At 32.4% G+C, this 17669-nt stretch overlaps 5 protein-coding genes across 6 annotated transcripts in view; 3 read left to right on the forward strand and 2 right to left on the reverse strand.

The window, feature by feature from the left end:
• The window catches only part of LOC116340022 (semaphorin-1A), a 108314-nt gene extending 104080 nt beyond the window's left edge, over positions 1-4234 (forward strand). For both annotated transcript variants that reach the window (XM_031766155.1, XM_031766156.1), the window contains 4 exons: positions 14-465; positions 554-883; positions 959-1180; positions 1250-4234. In XM_031766155.1, coding sequence (XP_031622015.1) covers positions 14-465; positions 554-883; positions 959-1180; positions 1250-2865 — 2620 coding nt within the window. In that variant the 3' untranslated portion in view covers positions 2866-4234. The remainder of the gene's footprint in view (positions 1-13; positions 466-553; positions 884-958; positions 1181-1249) is intronic.
• A 3509-nt stretch (positions 4235-7743) lies between these two features.
• LOC116340249 (cuticle protein CP14.6-like) lies at positions 7744-8499 on the forward strand. The gene is made up of 4 exons (XM_031766629.1): positions 7744-7925; positions 8075-8217; positions 8286-8314; positions 8393-8499. The coding sequence occupies exons 1-4, from the start codon at positions 7789-7791 to the stop codon at positions 8423-8425; spliced, it is 342 nt and encodes a 113-aa protein (XP_031622489.1). The 5' UTR covers positions 7744-7788; the 3' UTR covers positions 8426-8499.
• A 1219-nt stretch (positions 8500-9718) lies between these two features.
• Positions 9719-10734, forward strand: LOC116340214. Its single transcript, XM_031766567.1, has 3 exons — positions 9719-9877; positions 9943-10071; positions 10164-10734. The coding sequence occupies exons 1-3, from the start codon at positions 9780-9782 to the stop codon at positions 10303-10305; spliced, it is 369 nt and encodes a 122-aa protein (XP_031622427.1). The 5' UTR covers positions 9719-9779; the 3' UTR covers positions 10306-10734.
• LOC116340213 lies at positions 10477-12001 on the reverse strand. The gene is made up of 3 exons (XM_031766566.1): positions 11262-12001; positions 11092-11200; positions 10477-10991 (listed from the first exon to the last, which is right to left on the reverse strand). Exons 1-3 carry the CDS (start codon positions 11642-11644, stop codon positions 10818-10820), a joined length of 666 nt encoding a protein of 221 aa, XP_031622426.1. The 5' UTR covers positions 11645-12001; the 3' UTR covers positions 10477-10817.
• A 372-nt stretch (positions 12002-12373) lies between these two features.
• On the reverse strand, positions 12374-14014 carry LOC116340299. Its single transcript, XM_031766731.1, has 4 exons — positions 13804-14014; positions 13435-13517; positions 13110-13235; positions 12374-12635 (listed from the first exon to the last, which is right to left on the reverse strand). The coding sequence occupies exons 1-4, from the start codon at positions 13810-13812 to the stop codon at positions 12443-12445; spliced, it is 411 nt and encodes a 136-aa protein (XP_031622591.1). The 5' UTR covers positions 13813-14014; the 3' UTR covers positions 12374-12442.
• Between the last annotated feature and the right edge of the window lie 3655 nt (positions 14015-17669).

The following is a 17669-nucleotide window of genomic DNA, read 5'->3' on the forward strand; positions in this document are numbered from 1 at the left end:
TTGTTTGCAATAGAAATGCAATGTACAATGTAAGTTTAAAGAATTTACTGGAAAACCAATCGCAACGGTTGGAATGGGAATCAACGCCAGCCCATCGTGAATTGTGCACATTGAAAGGAAAACAAGACTCGGATTGTCAGAACTATATTCGTGTGTTTGCTCGAATTGATGATCACAAGATAATGGTGTGTGGTACCAATTCATATAAGCCATTGTGTCGACGATATAAAATTGGTGGTGGCGGTTCAATGATTTCGACTGCATCACATGAAGATGAATCGGCCGAAGTTGAGGTATCGACGACCAGTGAAAATGCCGTAGCGCCAGCTAGCTCATCCACTGAAACTGAGACAGCATCATTGACTAAAAATTCATCGGGCGAAACATTTGAAATGATCGAAGAGATCGATGGACAAGGACGATGCCCGTATAATCCAACACATAATAGCTCGTACATTTTTACAGGTATGAAAATAGTTTTATCTAGCATATTTTTCCAAACTTAAAGGTTGCAGGACATTAATTAATTTAATAAAAATGAATTCCTTTTCAGATGGTCAACTATACTCAGCAACAGCTGCCGATTTTTCGGGCGGTGATGCGTTGATTTATCGCGAAACACAACGCACCGAACAATTCAATGCAAAGCAACTGAGTCAACCGTCATTTGTTAGCACACTTGAACGCAATGGATATGTATTTTTCTTTTTCCGTGAATTGGCATTGGAAAATTGTGGAAAAACAATTTATTCAAGAGTGGCACGCGTTTGTAAGAATGATCGTGGTGGTCCATCACCATTCCGTGAACGTTGGACATCATACTTGAAAACACGACTTAACTGCTCCACACCAGGAGATTTTCCATTTTATTTCGATGAACTTCGTAAGTGTATATTGGCGTTTTACTTTGAAAATATGATTTTTTGAATTAAATCAATTTTCATTTCTGTTGAAACAGAGGGAACAACTGGCATTATTGATGGATTATATCAAGCCGCATTGAATCAAAAGCAACAAATCCGCAACTATCACACTCATTCAAGGGCCGAAGACTCTGGCAAATCGTCTGCTTTAAAACCAAATTCATTGATTTATGCCGTATTTACAACGCCCCAAAATGCAATTCCAGGCTCTGCCGTTTGTGCCTTTCAAATTGACGACATAATCGATACATTCGAAGGTAAAAACTATCGATTAAGTTCTGATCATTCGACAAAAAATCCTAACTCTTCTTCTAACTTTAATGCAGGTAATTTCAAAGGGCAAAAAGATGCAACATCGAATTGGTTATCAATACCAGCGTCAGAGGTACCAGATCCACGTCCCGGTAAATGCGTTGATGACAGTCGTGAGCTACCGATGCGAACGGTCAACTTTGTAAAAATGCACACTTTGATGGAATCATCAGTGCCAGCGTTATATGGGCGACCCGTACTGACTAGAGTTGCTGCAAAGAATCGATTCACCGCCATTACAACCGATGCACAAGTTGAAGCTCTCAATGGTGATAAATACGATGTTCTATTCATTGGAACCGACAACGGGCATGTGATTAAAACGATTCACTTTTTGCGCTCGGCGTCAAACGATAGCAAAGCCAATCAAAATGGTTCGGGCGAACAACAGCAACAAGAATCCGAATCAACATTGGAAACGATTGTTGTGAGTGAAACACAGGCATTCTCCCGTAGTTTGCCGGTTAAACAAATGACCGTTGCAAAGGAGCAACAATCGTTGGTTGTTGTTGGTACTGGTATGATTGTGTCTATTCCGATGCATCATTGTTCGCACAAAGTTTCATGCAAAGAATGTCTGAACTTACGCGATCCGTATTGTGTGTGGGATACAAAAAATCATGAATGCACATCAATCAAGTCGGTGTCATCGCATAATCGCAAGAATTTTATTCAAAATATTCGACAATCACGTAAAGAAACCACTGAAATGTGCGGCGATGACAATGAAAACCGTATTGATGCACCGGTTCCAAAGGAGAAAGGACGAAGCCTGTCAACAACCGGAAATGTTCAAACAAATCTTGTAACTGGTAGCGAAAAACCGGTTGCTCAGCCAAGTGTTGTGTCAACGCGTGGAACTGTTTCATCCGTATTCCGTGGACCATCCACAACAAATGATAGCAACAAATTGCCCGACGAACGAGAAAACGAAGTTCAACCAGAGAATCAAATCGGTTCACATTTCGATGAATTTAGCGCCGACAATGGATTTGACAATGATGACAGCAGTGAAACGGGTGTTGTTGAATCACGAAACTTTGATGCTGTTCATTCGAGCAATTCAAATCAAATGCGTTTTGCCAGTCCATTATTTGCTACGGTCGTTTTCATTGTATTCGCCATTGCTTTTGCATTTGGTTTTATTGTATCGAAACGATTCGAATTCACACAATCGGCATTCGATATTTTGCGTGGTGGTAGCGGTGGAAGTGGCAGTAGCCATCATCATTTGAGCGAACATCATCGAAATCAATTGAATTTTTACGATAAATCGACCGGCGGTGGTCGAAATGCGAGTTGCAAAGACGTTAATCTACTGATGAATGTCATGGGCCCATACATTGCAGCCGGTGGACCAAATAATGTAAATGGCCGTTCAACACTCACAAATACTGGCTGTCAGACGCCAAATAATCTTGACAAAAAAGATATTCTTGAATTAGAATTCGAAACGAAGGACCGAAGTCATGAATGCAAAAATTCCACCGAACATTTGGACATCAATGATTTAAAAGTGAATGCTAATAATAACACAAATTGTAATAATCAAACGACAACACCACAAGCGGTTATTGTGAATTCGACAAATACCGGAACACTGCAAAAGGTTAAGAAAACCTATCTGTAGAGAAATTGATATCAGTTGTATTTGTAAATAGGGAAATTGTTCTGTTTTAAATTAAAATGATCGACTGTGCTTTTTATAGTGGGAATTTTCTCTTTGTTCCTCTGTTATAATTTATAGATTGTATTTTGTATTTAATGCATTTTATACACATATTAGAAAACATATCATCCGATTTCTAGGGGATAGACAAAATGAAAGAAATGACTTGGTGAACATGTGTCACAGAAAGCACCCACTGATTTAAGTCGATTAACCAAAATTCACATCATTATACCAGTTTATAAAAATCATTTACACATTTAAAACGAAAAACAAAAAATCAAACAACAAAATCTACATCCATGTGTCGTGCCATAAATCCCAAAATTGCATATATTCCTATTTTGGGCAGGTGGACGAAAAACAGTCAAATCGAATGGTGTTCAATTCAAATAATCATTTGTGGTTGTTTCGTTGCTGCACATTGCACACATATCATGCAAGAAAACCATTACGAAATCTGATATAATATTATACAAAATGGAAATTCCATCTGAAATCAAAACAACAACTTACTATATTTCCATTTAGGTACAGAAAAACGAACAAACTCAGTCATAGAATATGTCCACTATAAACAATTGTTTAAAAATGTGAGTGATTTATGCAAATAAAACATGACTTGTTACTCAATATTCAGCGACAAATTAAAAAAATGAATGATTCAATGAGCTTAGAAGAGCAATACGAAGAGCTTAATAAAACAAGCGATATTTACATTTTTTAATTGTAATAACCAGGACAAGGCAAACTATTTATAAGTATTTACGAAAAATTGAAAAAAACCACAATGAATTGATGACAAATTTGATTTTGTAAAATTCAATCACTTTCCAAACATACTTGGGTAACACTTTTCAAACTTCCGTAGAGAAATTCATAAAAAAACTTCAAAATTGTGAAATATATTATTTTTTCCTTTAATTTAAATATATTTTTTTTATTTAAATAAATATTTTGCCTTGGCTAGGTGGTAACGTATTATAGAAAAATCGAGTATGGTCCAAATCTATTGAGTTGCGCCTTACGTGTTTAGTAACGCAATCTCGAACGCTTTGTGATAAATAATGTTATTATGTTGTTTAGACCTGAGAAACTTCAATCTGCTTAGAAGTAGATAAACTGGCTGGAAAAATAAAAACAGTCTCTCTCGCCAAACGGGAAATGAACAAAGTCGATGTTATCGAAATGTTCAATGATGGATTTTCTCCGACCGACAAGAAGAATCGTATCGATTGAAATGAGAAATAGAAAATGAGAATGATCAAAATAGTATATCGAATTAAATTTGAAATAAAAATGGAATTTTTGTATTTGTTTCATTCACAATACACACATACTTTTCATTCCATTTTTTTTGATCTTGGTGCAACCAAAAAATTAAAAACAAATTGTAAAATCACATGTTTTTTTTTAAAACAAACCTAAAAACTCCGAAAAATAATAAATGTGTACGAATGAATAGAAATTATATTGTTCTATAACAAGTAAGAAAATTTATACATATATCCTAATTATAAGAAAAATATCTAGAGCAAAAAATCATCGTTTAAGCACAAAGTCATTAAATCGTTTCAGTCAGCATTCGGAGACCCATGTATCTCACTGAGAAGTTATTATATTTCCGTTTTATACTCAAAATCACGAATGCTGGCCACGCGAAACAAATAAATCTATTTAAATGAAATGTCATTTTTTAAACGTTTGCAACTATATCTCTGTGTCCCAACTGCATCATTATTATATCTATTCTAATGAAAATTAAATTAGCTAGACCTAAGAGCATGAAAGTAGCGAAAATGCATACAGAATGAATTATAGTTCAAATAATTGAAAAAAAAAATAAACAAAGAAAAAACTTGTGGCCTGTGAGTGTAGAAATTTTTTTTGTAAAAAATAAAGACATAATCAAAACAACTTAATCAATGGCAAAATTTGAAAAGCGGAATTACAAATTATCAAAAAAAAAAAAAAACTGCGAAATAATAAAGTCGTAAATTCCCGTCCAAAAAATCGAATGCCACACATATACTATCTCGTACACCAATCAAAGTGCAAAATTTTCTGCCTTATATTATATACTAAAAAAAAATAAATAAATTTTGACAAAAAAATATGTTTTCACCCACCAAATCACTCAATAATTCACTGAATTTTTTTTTCACGTATACCCCAAAACATTGAATTGATTTTGAGTTTATATTTGTGCAATCAACACGAACAAACATTTGTTTTTATAACAATTTAATTTTAAATGTAATGAACCAAGCAGAGAACTAGCGTTGGCCTTAGAATATCTGAGCTTAGAGCTTATTTTCTCAAAGAATTTGAATGAACCGAATGAATGATAAATACTTATTCTACTATATTTAACAGAGTTGAATATTATTTAATTCAAGCAGGCAAAACAATTGCAAATCGAACAAAATGACGAATGAAAATACTGTGCTCGAAATGAACGACAAAGACCAATTTTGGTTAAATAACAGGAACAATGTATTTTAATGTATTTTAAATGTAGTAAACGATCTATTTTTTTTTCTCTAAATAATTATTAAGTATGTGATAAATTCATTATTTAGATTGTATAATAACAAAATTTATGCATATTGTATATCTAGCCGATCAATAAACATTATTTTATTTTAAAAAAAATACGATCAGCGTTTTTGGTTTTCCGTTTTGAATTGAATTTTTCTTTTTTTTTCAGTTAAAAAACAGAAATGGATATAAATATACTCTGAAAGACGCTAATACGTACGGGAACAAACAGTTAATATATAATAAAACAGGGTTACCTTAAGTTTCAGAATTAACTTAAAATTGATATTGATTGATCTTAAGTGAATTTAAAAAAAATTCAAACAGTCGCCGGACCAAATCCATATTATTATCAAAAATAATGTCTTTAAACAAAATCGGATATTATTGGTCGTATTAATCTCGAATTTACACATCTAAAATACTAAAATAAAACTCTACATTTGCGGCCAAATGGCAAATATGTCAAAAAATCATTCACATTTTTGCGCATCTTCGTAAATTAAATTTTTATAATAAAATCATTTAAATATTTTGAAATCTGGAGTGATCTTAAATTTTCTGTCTGTCCTCATTTCACAAACAGTGATCACAATTTTTTCATGGAAAAATATCAAGAGAGGTAAGCAAAAAAGCCAATTCTATTTAGTGTAAAATTTACGTTTTTCTGTTTTTGGAGATCACTCTTCTCGGAGAGAATTCCAAGCAAATCGAAAGAATTTCTCCCATTTACAAAACTTGATGAGCTAAAAAAGGTCTTCACTTTTCCAATCAAAAACACTAGCAATTTAAAAGAAATCTTTGAGAGATTCTTGAGGAGTAATCGGAGACACCTCGAACCCATGATGAGGACATATATATTGTGTCGTTCATCATCTTTTTGTGTCCATTTCCATTTATTATCCATCTATCCGTTCATTTTTAGCATACATGATTAGCTCCTACAGAATAAAGATCACTGAAAAAACGATTTATTGGTGTTGTTTTACTTTTTACATTTTATTTTATTATTTTTTTAATTCTTCAGAGTGTGTAAAAATGGTATGTAAATAATTTATTCCTTTAACATAGCATTTTGGTTTTAATATTTTCAAATGAAAAGAACATGAGTGGACTCATTTTCTCATTCGACTTGAAAATGTATAAATTTCGAAAAAAGTTATCTTGATTCATTGTGCCATGAATTCATTATTCACTATTTAACCATTACACTTCCGAAGGAGTTGGTTGTCAAAATGAAGCGCAAAATAAAAATCTATCAACGACTCATCTTTGCCCGTGTGGAAAAAGCAGTGACTGACTGACTGATTGGTTAGCTGAAAATTTTACTAACTAACTGGTTATCCTGAAATCGACTGAAATTGAATTTTATTAACTGAAGTCGTCTACCCAGTCGACTTTAGTCGTCTAGGTATCTCATTTTAAACAGATTTGACTAATTTGGGACGTTTTTGTCTATAGTCAACTGCGATTGAAGTTGAATTAAGTTATATTTTTCTCTACTGAAAAATCAGCCAAAGCAACTTAAAACAACTTCAATCTCAGTTGGTTTTAGCCAAAAACGTCCCAAATTAGTTAAATATGCAGCACAAAAATATCCGCATACGGCGATACAGCACAGACGCTCTGTTAGAGAAATATTGTTTTTTTTTTGCCAAAGTATCAGGCGGCACTTTTTTATTGAAAATCCGAAGATTTAGCTCGTGGAAATGATTTTTTTGTGTCTACTCCAGCAGGGTTTTCGGCCATAAAATCATTGGATTCATAGATTATCTATTGATTGTGTTGACACCTTCACACATTTTGCAGTTCAAGATGTTCAAAAGATAATTTCGAGGTGATACTAATTGTGTATAAAACTTAAAAGTGACCATTAATAAGTATGCAAATTTACATATTAAATTAAATAAAGAAACTACCGTGTAACCAAGCGAAAATGTTAAATTTTATCCGCACGTATTTTGATCTCAATCGAAACACACACAATTTCATTGAAAAATGTTGCACCATTTGCATTTGTATTGAATTCACTCACAAATAATCCAATTAATGATCCAATAAAATGAAAAGCCGGTCCAATCCGGTAATTATCTATATAGTATATGTGAATATTTTTCGTGTAAAGTGAATGTTTTAGCGCATACCTTAAAATGTCATTTGTTAACATGGCCTATTAATTGTAATAAAACTGTATCAGCTGAAAGGAATTTTAATTTCGAAGAAGAGATGGAAAAAAATTCGGACACAGAATTTGTATAAAATCGAAGTCAATAGTTGCTCTAGATACCAGTAGTTGAGTTTCCTTCGTGGATTAATCAATTTTAAAACTAAAAACTCTTCAAAATGAAATTCGTCGTTGTTTTTGCTACGCTATTTGCTGTAACAGCCGCTGCATTGCTGCCCCAATCACAAGAATCACAAGCGTATATTGTGAGCCAATTTTCAAACATTTCACCGGAATACGGCACCTATGCATACGCGTGAGTATGGTTTCACGACTGATTTCGACAAGCCCACTGTGTGTTGAAGAACCACAAACATTGGAGTTCTAACGCCAAATTTGCATATGAAAGAAAGACGATAACAAGTAAAAAAAACGTTTGTTTTTTTGTTTGGTAACATATTACAGATCATCAACTAGCAATGGAATTTCTTCATCCGAATCTGGTCGATTGATTCAAGGTCGATCACTTGAACAAAGCCCAGCTTTGGCCGTGCAAGGACAATATAGCTATACTGGACCTGATGGAGTGCTATATACAGTGCGATACGGTAATTCTGTGTAAGATTAGATTTTTTACAAATCTTTTTTAACTTTTATTATTTTTTTTTTCAAAAAGTGGCCGACGAAAATGGATTTAGACCAGAAGTAAGTATATCGATCTCTTTATTTTTTTGTTAAACTATTCAAGAGATATTGATTCATTGCTGTTGTCTTTTTCGACAGGGTGCTCATCTTCCCGTTGCTCCAGTTGCTTAAATTTTCATGGTGAACCAAATAATTGTACATAAATGACTTTGATGAAAGCAAAAATAAAATAATTGAAACATGAACAAATGTCTTTTTACTAAATAACATTTTGTGAATTAATTAATCTATATGAAATTTAGAAGAAATATTCTTAATTCGTTTTTTAAAATAGGAGTCGAAAATATTAGACAAATATGAGGCATTTTCAAATCACTGTGGGTTACTAGATGCCAGTGTTTTCGATTGTTTTTAAATTCCAGTCGTTTAATTTTCCGGCGATTAAGTTGTATGATATTGGAGACGTTTTTTTTTAACATCGATTGAAGTTTGCAATCTGGTTTAGTATCATCGGTTCCAACAAATTGTAAAGATGGATGACTTAAATATTTGTTTCTAATTTTGTGAGTTTATCTTACAATTAAATTAAGCTATTTCGATAGAGAGTATTGTATTGACAGTGCCTATCAATAATCACAACAATTTTTGCAAACTCTAATGTGAATAATGTGACTCTTTGTATTTAGAATTTACATATTTATACAATAAATTGACGCGATACTTCATTGTTATCATAAAGCTAAAAATGTATTTATTCAAGAATTGTACTATAAAGCAACGGAAGCAATATTTCATTCATTAATGATGTCACGTGTATCAAACGAATAGTATTAAAATGCAAAAATTCTGTGGTTGAGGTTTTTATCGGAGGCGAAAATTTTACCGAAATTTAAAAAAAACCACAAAATTTTATTGCGTTTTTTATATTCTTACAAAAAGATACAATTTTCAAATCTATCATATTATCTACTCCGTATGAATACTATGCGAATGTGATTCAAACGATATTGAAAGCATTGATTCTCTTTTATTTCTTCAATTAGCTGGATACAATCTCCTCATTTCCATATTCAGTTTATTAAAAGATAGAAGAGTCCATAAATATTGATTAGAAAAAATTTGGTAACAAAAAACCGTTTCTTCCCCTTGGGCTTATTTCGAACCATAGACATTTTTCGCCGAACTAAAGAATCAAGGCTCACTTCGAGTTCGTCGACAGTAGATATGTAACAGAAGTGTTTGGATCTGCTTTTATCATTGTGGAATGTTGCGAGAATTAATGTCTTTGAATTGATTTTTGTGACATATGACAGTTTAAAAGAGAAATTATGATTCTTTGCGTTTTTTTCCTATCTGATAGAATAGCATAATTTCTATTATTCACGGTGTTTCGTTTTGTTTCGCGAGAAATTTTTAGTATAAATAGAGACACTAATCGATAGATTTGGTATCACTTGTGTTCCATTTGCTGTGAAAGAGCAAACATTCTATTTTACCAAAATAAAACATTTCTTTATCAAAAATCATGATAAAATTTATCATAGCGTTCGCTGCTACTTGTATTGCTTTTGCTAGCGCCAATCCAACATATTCTCTGACACCAGGAAAACTGTACAGTTTTAGGTGAGTCTTTTGAAAATAAGTTAAATTCAAAAGAATATTTTTAAGAATTGCGCATAAAATTACAGTTACCAATCACCGGATCGGTCACGTTATGAATACGCAGAGAATGTCTATCGAGATGGAAAAGTAGAAAAAGTAGTCAAGGGCTCATTCTCACATGTGGGGCCAAATGGTTTTGAATATAAAACCGAATAGTATGTGTATCTTTTATATTATAAAAATTGACTTGTGTGCCGATATAACGATCATTTTAACGAAAAATCGTTTTACTACTTTTATTCATTAGTACCGCCGACAGCAAGGGATACCATGCAACAGTACTTAGCTTCCCACCTCCGCCATCACTTGTTGGTGCCACAATGCCATCAAATGTACAACCACCAGCTCCTGATGTCATTTACCATCCATCAAGTCGGGTGGTAGAATAGTAGCACTTTATTAGACTCAATTGTTATTCTTGAAAGGGAACGTACTGCAGTTTTGTCATAAGACGAAAACAATTTAATTTATTAAAATAGATAATATAATTTATTAAAATTTTCGAAAGTATTATTTGCTTAGACAGATTCAAATCAAATGTGAAAGTATAAAAAACGATAAATAAAAGCGTTTCATAAGAGCAATCTTTATTTTGAAACTTAATTAAGTAATTTTACTATCTTTTTTCCTCTGAAGTGTACTTAGCTGTTTAGATACTGTATAGAAGCTCTAAATATCCCTAGATAGCTTCGTCTGTTGGTACCGAAAATTAATTATTGTTTATAAGACATTAATTTGGTTTTCGTGCCATTAATTTCTTGGAAAAGGGCCACTTGGCTCAAAAGTGAAAAAAAACCTACTATATTTAACTGATAGATTTTAATGCACACGAATAAAAAAAAATAAATATTGTCGATTTATTTCAATGTTTCGCAAAATGGAGCATTTTTTCCTAAATAAATTAACCGACCAATAAATTTAAAAGTTTTTGATCGATACAATAGACACCTCTTGAATTGTCACAATCATCGTCATCTGGCCCCTTTAAATCAAGTACACCTCCATTATCAGTCACGACTGGGATATCATGATAGCCCGTATGGTCAAACACATATGCGTTCAATTTTACGATTCCCTATTGAAATTTTAATTAATTATTAGTATTCAAAAATTGAACGTGAAAATAAAAATCTAGATAAAAATAGCCACATTTCGGCACAAAAAAAGACACCTACATCCTTGTTAATATGCTCGAAAAATCCACGAACCACGAATATTTTATGCCCATCTCGTTCCTCAAAATCGCCTCGTTCGATATGCCGTATGCCACTGCAAATGGTCAAACTAAGTGCAAACAAATATGTTTATTGTTGAAAATACATTATTTTCTCTCTCTTTCTCTCACCTGAATACATATTCACCGTTTCCTTTGTCCGAATATTGATGGTATGTTTCATTATTATTTGGTGGATTATTGTTAATTATCGGTGATGAAACGGTGGTTCTTTCGTTATCCATTTTATCGTACAAATCACCATGGTCAAAGACGATTTTATCGTTGTTAAATCGATCTTTGAATGTGTTTCTTTGATCTGTATTTATTTCAGTGTATGATGATGATGGTTTTTGATATCGTTGCAATTGTACCAATGGACCGTGGTCCGTCATTCGCCACATTCGATTGACATTTGCACTTGTTTCATGGCAAACCACACAATTTGATAACAATGTGATTGCGATTGCAACACCAACAGTAAAACCGTTCTTTATACACGAATTTTTATTCATATTTTATGCACACTGTACCAGCCGTGACCCAAGTTCGAAATCTTTTGATTTTGACCGATGTGAGGCGGTGATATTTATTTAGATTGATTTGACGAGTTTTTTTTTAACAGCTCGACACTTTTAGAACAAATGCAAAACTTATCATTCAATCGATTAGCAAGATTTGACTTTGGTTTTTCCCCCACATTGAATTGCGGCGCAATTGTATGATTATATTATTTAACGTAACATGTTTTTATTCAATCCGTGCATGGCATGCAATAGTATTGGTTTGGCTGTGGATTTTACCATACATGCATGTATGAAACAATATCGCAAGGAAAAGATGAACAAAAATAATACCGGAGAATTGATTCACCAAGTGCGTACGGCTTGTAAACACCATGAAATCCCAAAGCTCTGATATAACCGGTATATTTTATTTACTTAAATTCTGTATGTAATCATTGGGCTCACTCTTAGCATTCTTTCCATTTGCTCTTTTATTACTTGAATGTAAGCAACTTGCACGACCTACACAACAATACGAACGATGATGATAATAACAAACATCTTTTTTTTTATATGAAAATGAAAATACTTAAAGTAATTCCCATATTTACACTTATTCATTCGCATATATGCTCAACTATATTACATGCATTTACGCAAAGGTGGGATTCCAAATAAAATTGGAAATTTTATTATTTTAGAAAAAGATTTTTTTTTTAATCAACTTTGGATGGAATTTTTATTTGGAATAATTTACTCATTTCGTTATTAACTTATAATATTCAAATTGGTATTCAAATGGATTTATCATCCAACAAGACTTTTGTGCAACAGCTCTTTTTTTAATTTCAAACGAACCGTATAACCATTTTTATCGGCTGTATACATCGTAGTTTGCATCGTGCCATCAGGGTGCATTACTGAATATGCACCAACCACCGAGTGTTCACCATTTATCACCATTCCTTTTGCATAATGTTCATGCGAATCCGTTTTATAACTTAAAATTGATGAAAAAGAAAACGAGAAAGAAAAACACGTTTAACTAACTGTTCTACCAATTTTTTTACAATTAATCTTACAAGCATAGTTCAACAAATTGGCCGTTGACATACACACACACAAATATGCAATGAAAACTAGATGACATGCTATCTAAAATTCGGAACTAGTTGACAATCCGTCTAAAATTGCATTTGTCCATCTTCATACAAAATATCGTTTTTGTTTATTCTCTTTTGTGCGGATTTTCCTCAAGACATAAACGAAAAATAACTGTACAAAACGATATTTTGCATGAAAATTAGATGGAAAAATGCAATTTTAGACGGATTGCCAACTAGTTCCGAATTTTAAATGGCATGTCATCTAGTTTTCATTGTATATTTTTTTGTGTGTATGATACATTTAAATTATATCCAGAAGTGCAACACCTCTATCAAGCGCAATTTTCTTTTTATCTACATATACTTACGAAAATTCGTATTTCGTTTCTTTGGCATCATTATCTCGTTCCATAATCGCATCAGTGGCACGTTTCACCAAAAACTTGGCATCCAAATGCTGAGAAACATCTGTGACATCGTCTAAATGAAGGTCGCTGCAAAGAGTGTTGAAAGCATATATGCAATCAATATCGATATTTGAATAACAAGATTTTGGTATATTTTTGCAGTAAATCGATTTATACATTTAAAAAAAATGTCACACATAATCAATTCGAACTCAGAAAAAGTGTGTGGACATTGAATGAAGCACAGTGTCTGATGTGAATAAACGTTGAATAAATTAATACATACCCAATGCTGAAATATAGTGGATCGATGTATCGGCAATAAATTGTACCCACAAATAACACCAGAAAGAAAGTTTTTGCATTATTCTACAATTGTAAAGATATTTTGAATAAATATTTTTATTATTTGTTTCACTAAACTAAAAGAAAAGTATTTTTTTCCTTTTATCATTTGACAATTTAAATATGTCACCATTTATTATGAACGTTAATTCAACAAAAGTGAGTAAATTGTCCGAATTCCATTTTATAGAATAAAATTAGGGAACTTTAATTATAAGTCCATGGTGCTAAAAAATGGCAAACTATTCAAAAACTATTGTTTTCCACTTGGAACGTTTTTTAGTTGATTTTAATTAATTCATGAACGTACCATCGTCATGAATTGATCGCACTTTAAATGTTGCCTATATCAATTTCTAACGCCGACTACTGATCAATCCAACAAAAAAATGCAAATATTCGAAAAACAAGTAGTTTAATTACACTAGACGACTTTGAATATTTATATCGATAAGCAATATGATTTTAATGTTTGCCTCCGTTGTCCAATTGGCAATTGAAAAAGTTGATTTCCAACTAAGTTTGTGTCAAAAACTTATATACTATTTTAATCAAATATGAAAAACTTAAAAACTATGGAGTTTTGCAATAATGTCCCCACCATTCTTCAACAAGACTCGATTTTCGTTCCATCTCTTGCCTATTTTTTTGTAAAATTTATGTTCATCAATGAATATACGGCGACTTGGTGACACGTTTATTAATTCAATAAGTTGGCATCTATTTTTATTCGCTGATTATAATCATAGCAATGTATCGGAATGGAAATTTATTATATCAGATTTTATTAATCAGAGTATGGTTTTAAGATTTTTTCCCAGAAATGTTTTGCCATCTTCCATAACGAAAATATTCAAATTTTTCGATGTAGAATTCGTATGAATATTCGCGGATATGACTAATATTTAACCTAGGGAAGAGAAACCAATGCTTATTTTCTAGTATATAGCTAATTTACTAATTTATTGCTTGAAAAATCTAGTAATTGCGAATATTCCTTTATTAAAGCGCTAGTTTTCTATTGACATTTCTACCAACTGTACGTAACTGGCGTTTTGTCTTTTGACTTATTGAGATGTGGATTGAATAATTGTGTCCGTAAGAATAATTATGGCAATACAAAAACGGAATCTGAAGAACGTTACATAATTTTTTTTTGTATGGAGTTGTACTATGTAAAAAAATTATGTAACGTTCTTCAGATTCCGTTTTTGTATTGCCATATTTATTCTTACGGACACAATTTTTCATTTATAATGATAGAAATATTAATTTAATTTCACTTTTTTAATACAAAATTGTGCATAAAATGCTGGTTTCTTTCAATAGTCGAGTTGTAAAATTGATTTGGTTATTGAATGAATGGCGAATCAACTAATTTTTGCAAATTTTTCTAGTTTTTAAATGGATTATAAAAAATTAGCAAATGGTTTCCATCCCCTACTATTTAAAAGATATATTTATGGAGCGCTTATTCAGTGTCATTGAATTAGTGACTATCACATTATTTGCAATAATTTAAATGAAACGAGTCAATCTCGGTATAAAAAAGGTCGGAGTAATCATAATTTTATCATGGTTGAATTTTTCAAAACAATTGGTTCTAATTATGTGTATGGTGCACATTTTTTGTTATTTTTTTAAATTAAAATCCGTATGTCCAAATAAAACAAATATTAGTTGACATTTTGAATGAATGAAAAGATCAGCTTAAATCCTAAATGTCTAAATGCAGTGTTGATGAATAATTTTCGAGTGGTTTTTAATCGTCGGAAATTTTTTGGGTATTATCGCAGCTGCACACACTTGTCCATCATTTTTAATTCCATGAATTTTCGATGGTTGATAATAGCCAAAATAAATATTACTAAAAGCCTTTCATTCAGCAATAATTTTACTTGCCACGACGGATACTTGAACCACTTTCGTTTGCATTATCATCGGGATTATCTCGTTCGATTTAATACCATTTCGAAAAAGTGTCATTTCGATTTCTTTTAAAACCATTTTTATAAAATCTGAATCGAAATGTCCTCTGAAAACTCGAAAATGTATGTTTTTTTTTTAAATCCCTCATTGCTTGTAAAACGGTCGGTACCGATAGTTTTTTGTAACTCAATAAATTCGTCCTTTTAAATAACAATTTAAATCTCATTCATATCATTTAGCGGGGCCGCAGTTGAGTGAGTTGATGGAATGGAAGCGAGAGAGGACGAAAAAAGAACAATAAATGCGTTCCCTTATGCATTCGAATAAATTCTTTCAAACGCAGGACATTTTCAATTCGGCTACAATTTTTAAATCGGCTTTATGATTTGAATAGTTCCTTTCGTTCTTTTCTATTTCGACACTTTCGATGTACACTTGTTCGGCTTTTTGAAATTTGTACGCCGGTTTTGTTACGGTTTTTGGCTGTACATTAGGAATAAGCGTCAAACGATTTTTAATCGAAACTCAATCGTTCATATATACGCTATTGTATTATTTGTGTATCGAATCGAGCTTGAATGCATCACTGCATTTGAGTTTTTTTTTATAATGCCGTTGTTGTTTCGTCATAGAGGCATACTAATTCAGGCACACATTCATCATTTGCTTGTGTTTTTCGGTTCTATTTACTTAATAATTTGCAGAGAACATCAGAGAGAGAGAGAGAGTAGTCACTCCTTTACGATGCGTACAAACGCACTTTCTAACACTTGCTCACATAAATGGCGACCGCTACATTTTGCAGCATTTTTGCCTTACTATTCGTTCTCTGTCTCTCGCTCATTTTCTAAGCATTGCAAAACAATGGTGCATTATGTTTTTTTATGTGCTTTGTTTATTTTTGGGGTGAATTAAAAGAGAAATCTATTTTTATAAACTATGTTCCAACCAAAATTATCCAAATGTACATCTTGTATAAACAAGTGTGTTTTTTCAGTGATTTTTGTGGATGGTGAATTGAACTTGAGTCCTAATGTTGATTTAATCGTGACTTAGTTTGGTTTACAAATTAAAACGACGATGAAATAATTACAAAACGACCTGGAGATGAACTCACAAAATAGCGTGGACATTTATTTTGTAAACTAATAAGATTCGCATCAGAAACTTAATTCAAAAGCGAAAATACGGGTTTAACATAAATTGAGAATCATGAACAAGATCCCGATCGTTCTTGCATGGAATTGTTTATTCTATCTAATGTGAAAATCATATTTCTTCCAAATTTTATCTATCAAAAAGGCCCCTCGGAAACAAGACATTTTTTAATCAATGAATTGTAATCAAGGAGATCAATTGAAAAGTAAAAAAAAATGTTATTATACTATCAAGAAAACATCAACTACTTCGGCACAACTGAAAACGTAACTGTAGATTTATTTGCATTTCAAGTCCGGGGAGTAGGTCTTTTGGGTTCTTTCTTCCGGTGTGTTTAATTGCAAATTTAAATTAAAATATTGTAGCAAGTGTGGTTTTATATTTAAAGATTTTCAAAAATGCCTGTGGTAAATTTGCGGTCACAATGGTAATAAATTGCGTTTAGTTTCGGTGGTGGATTTAATGCAGGCAATTTCAATAATATAAAAAGCCGGTTGATATTGTTGAATGCATGCGACTAACAATGCGCCTTTCAATATACACTATAAAAATATGAAAATGAAACTCAAAAACGGAGCAAAGAGAGTCGTCAAACAATAGGGATATCATTTTAGTTCATCTACAGCGAGTATAAAACCACGTGCATCAACACTGTATATTTGTTATTCTTCGGTTCATTGTTATTGTTGTTGCCGAATAGAATGCGTATCCATAAATGTATGCTGTCCTAAGTACCACTAATTCAATCATAGAAATTATCTTCAGACCATCAAAACAATGTATGTTGCAAAGGGGCAAAACGATTTGTCGTCATCGTCATCAAATGGACGGAGGCTGAACGAGTGAGCTATAGCTAGCGAATAAGTTTGAGTCTTTGAGACCGTTTCATTGGTTGGTTGCTTGGTTGGTTGATTGTTGTATTTTCGTGGGGTGGCTAAGTAAAAATTGTGAACAAAAACAGGTGTTGCCACGCATATTATGAGTTGTTTGGTTACGGAGGATCAAGCAGCACATCCAGCATCATAAACTCAACTGTACGCTGTACGGCACGGTATGCCACACAAAATAATAGCTACCCAAATGATTGGC

The sequence above is a fragment of the Contarinia nasturtii genome, unplaced genomic scaffold (genome assembly GCF_009176525.2).
Source record: "Contarinia nasturtii isolate CC-2019 unplaced genomic scaffold, AAFC_CNas_1.1 Cnas_scaffold_630, whole genome shotgun sequence".
NCBI lineage: Eukaryota > Metazoa > Arthropoda > Insecta > Diptera > Cecidomyiidae > Contarinia > Contarinia nasturtii.

Coding starts and splice junctions, on each gene's coding strand:
- LOC116340249 (XM_031766629.1), top strand. CDS start 7,789: ATGAAATTCGTCGTTGTTTTTGCTACGCTATTTGCTGTAACAGCCGCT. Junction 7,926..8,074: donor TACGGCACCTATGCATACGC/GTGAGTATGGTT, acceptor AACATATTACAG/ATCATCAACTAGCAATGGAA. Junction 8,218..8,285: donor GCTATATACAGTGCGATACG/GTAATTCTGTGT, acceptor TTTTTCAAAAAG/TGGCCGACGAAAATGGATTT.
- LOC116340214 (XM_031766567.1), top strand. CDS start 9,780: ATGATAAAATTTATCATAGCGTTCGCTGCTACTTGTATTGCTTTTGCT. Junction 9,878..9,942: donor GGAAAACTGTACAGTTTTAG/GTGAGTCTTTTG, acceptor ATAAAATTACAG/TTACCAATCACCGGATCGGT. Junction 10,072..10,163: donor TTTGAATATAAAACCGAATA/GTATGTGTATCT, acceptor TTTATTCATTAG/TACCGCCGACAGCAAGGGAT.
- LOC116340213 (XM_031766566.1), bottom strand. CDS start 11,644: ATGAATAAAAATTCGTGTATAAAGAACGGTTTTACTGTTGGTGTTGCA. Junction 11,201..11,261: donor AACGGTGAATATGTATTCAG/GTGAGAGAAAGA, acceptor GTTTGCACTTAG/TTTGACCATTTGCAGTGGCA. Junction 10,992..11,091: donor TCGAGCATATTAACAAGGAT/GTAGGTGTCTTT, acceptor AAATTTCAATAG/GGAATCGTAAAATTGAACGC.
- LOC116340299 (XM_031766731.1), bottom strand. Junction 13,236..13,434: donor CCACTATATTTCAGCATTGG/GTATGTATTAAT, acceptor CACTCTTTGCAG/CGACCTTCATTTAGACGATG. Junction 12,636..13,109: donor GAAACGAAATACGAATTTTC/GTAAGTATATGT, acceptor ATCAATTTTAAG/TTATAAAACGGATTCGCATG.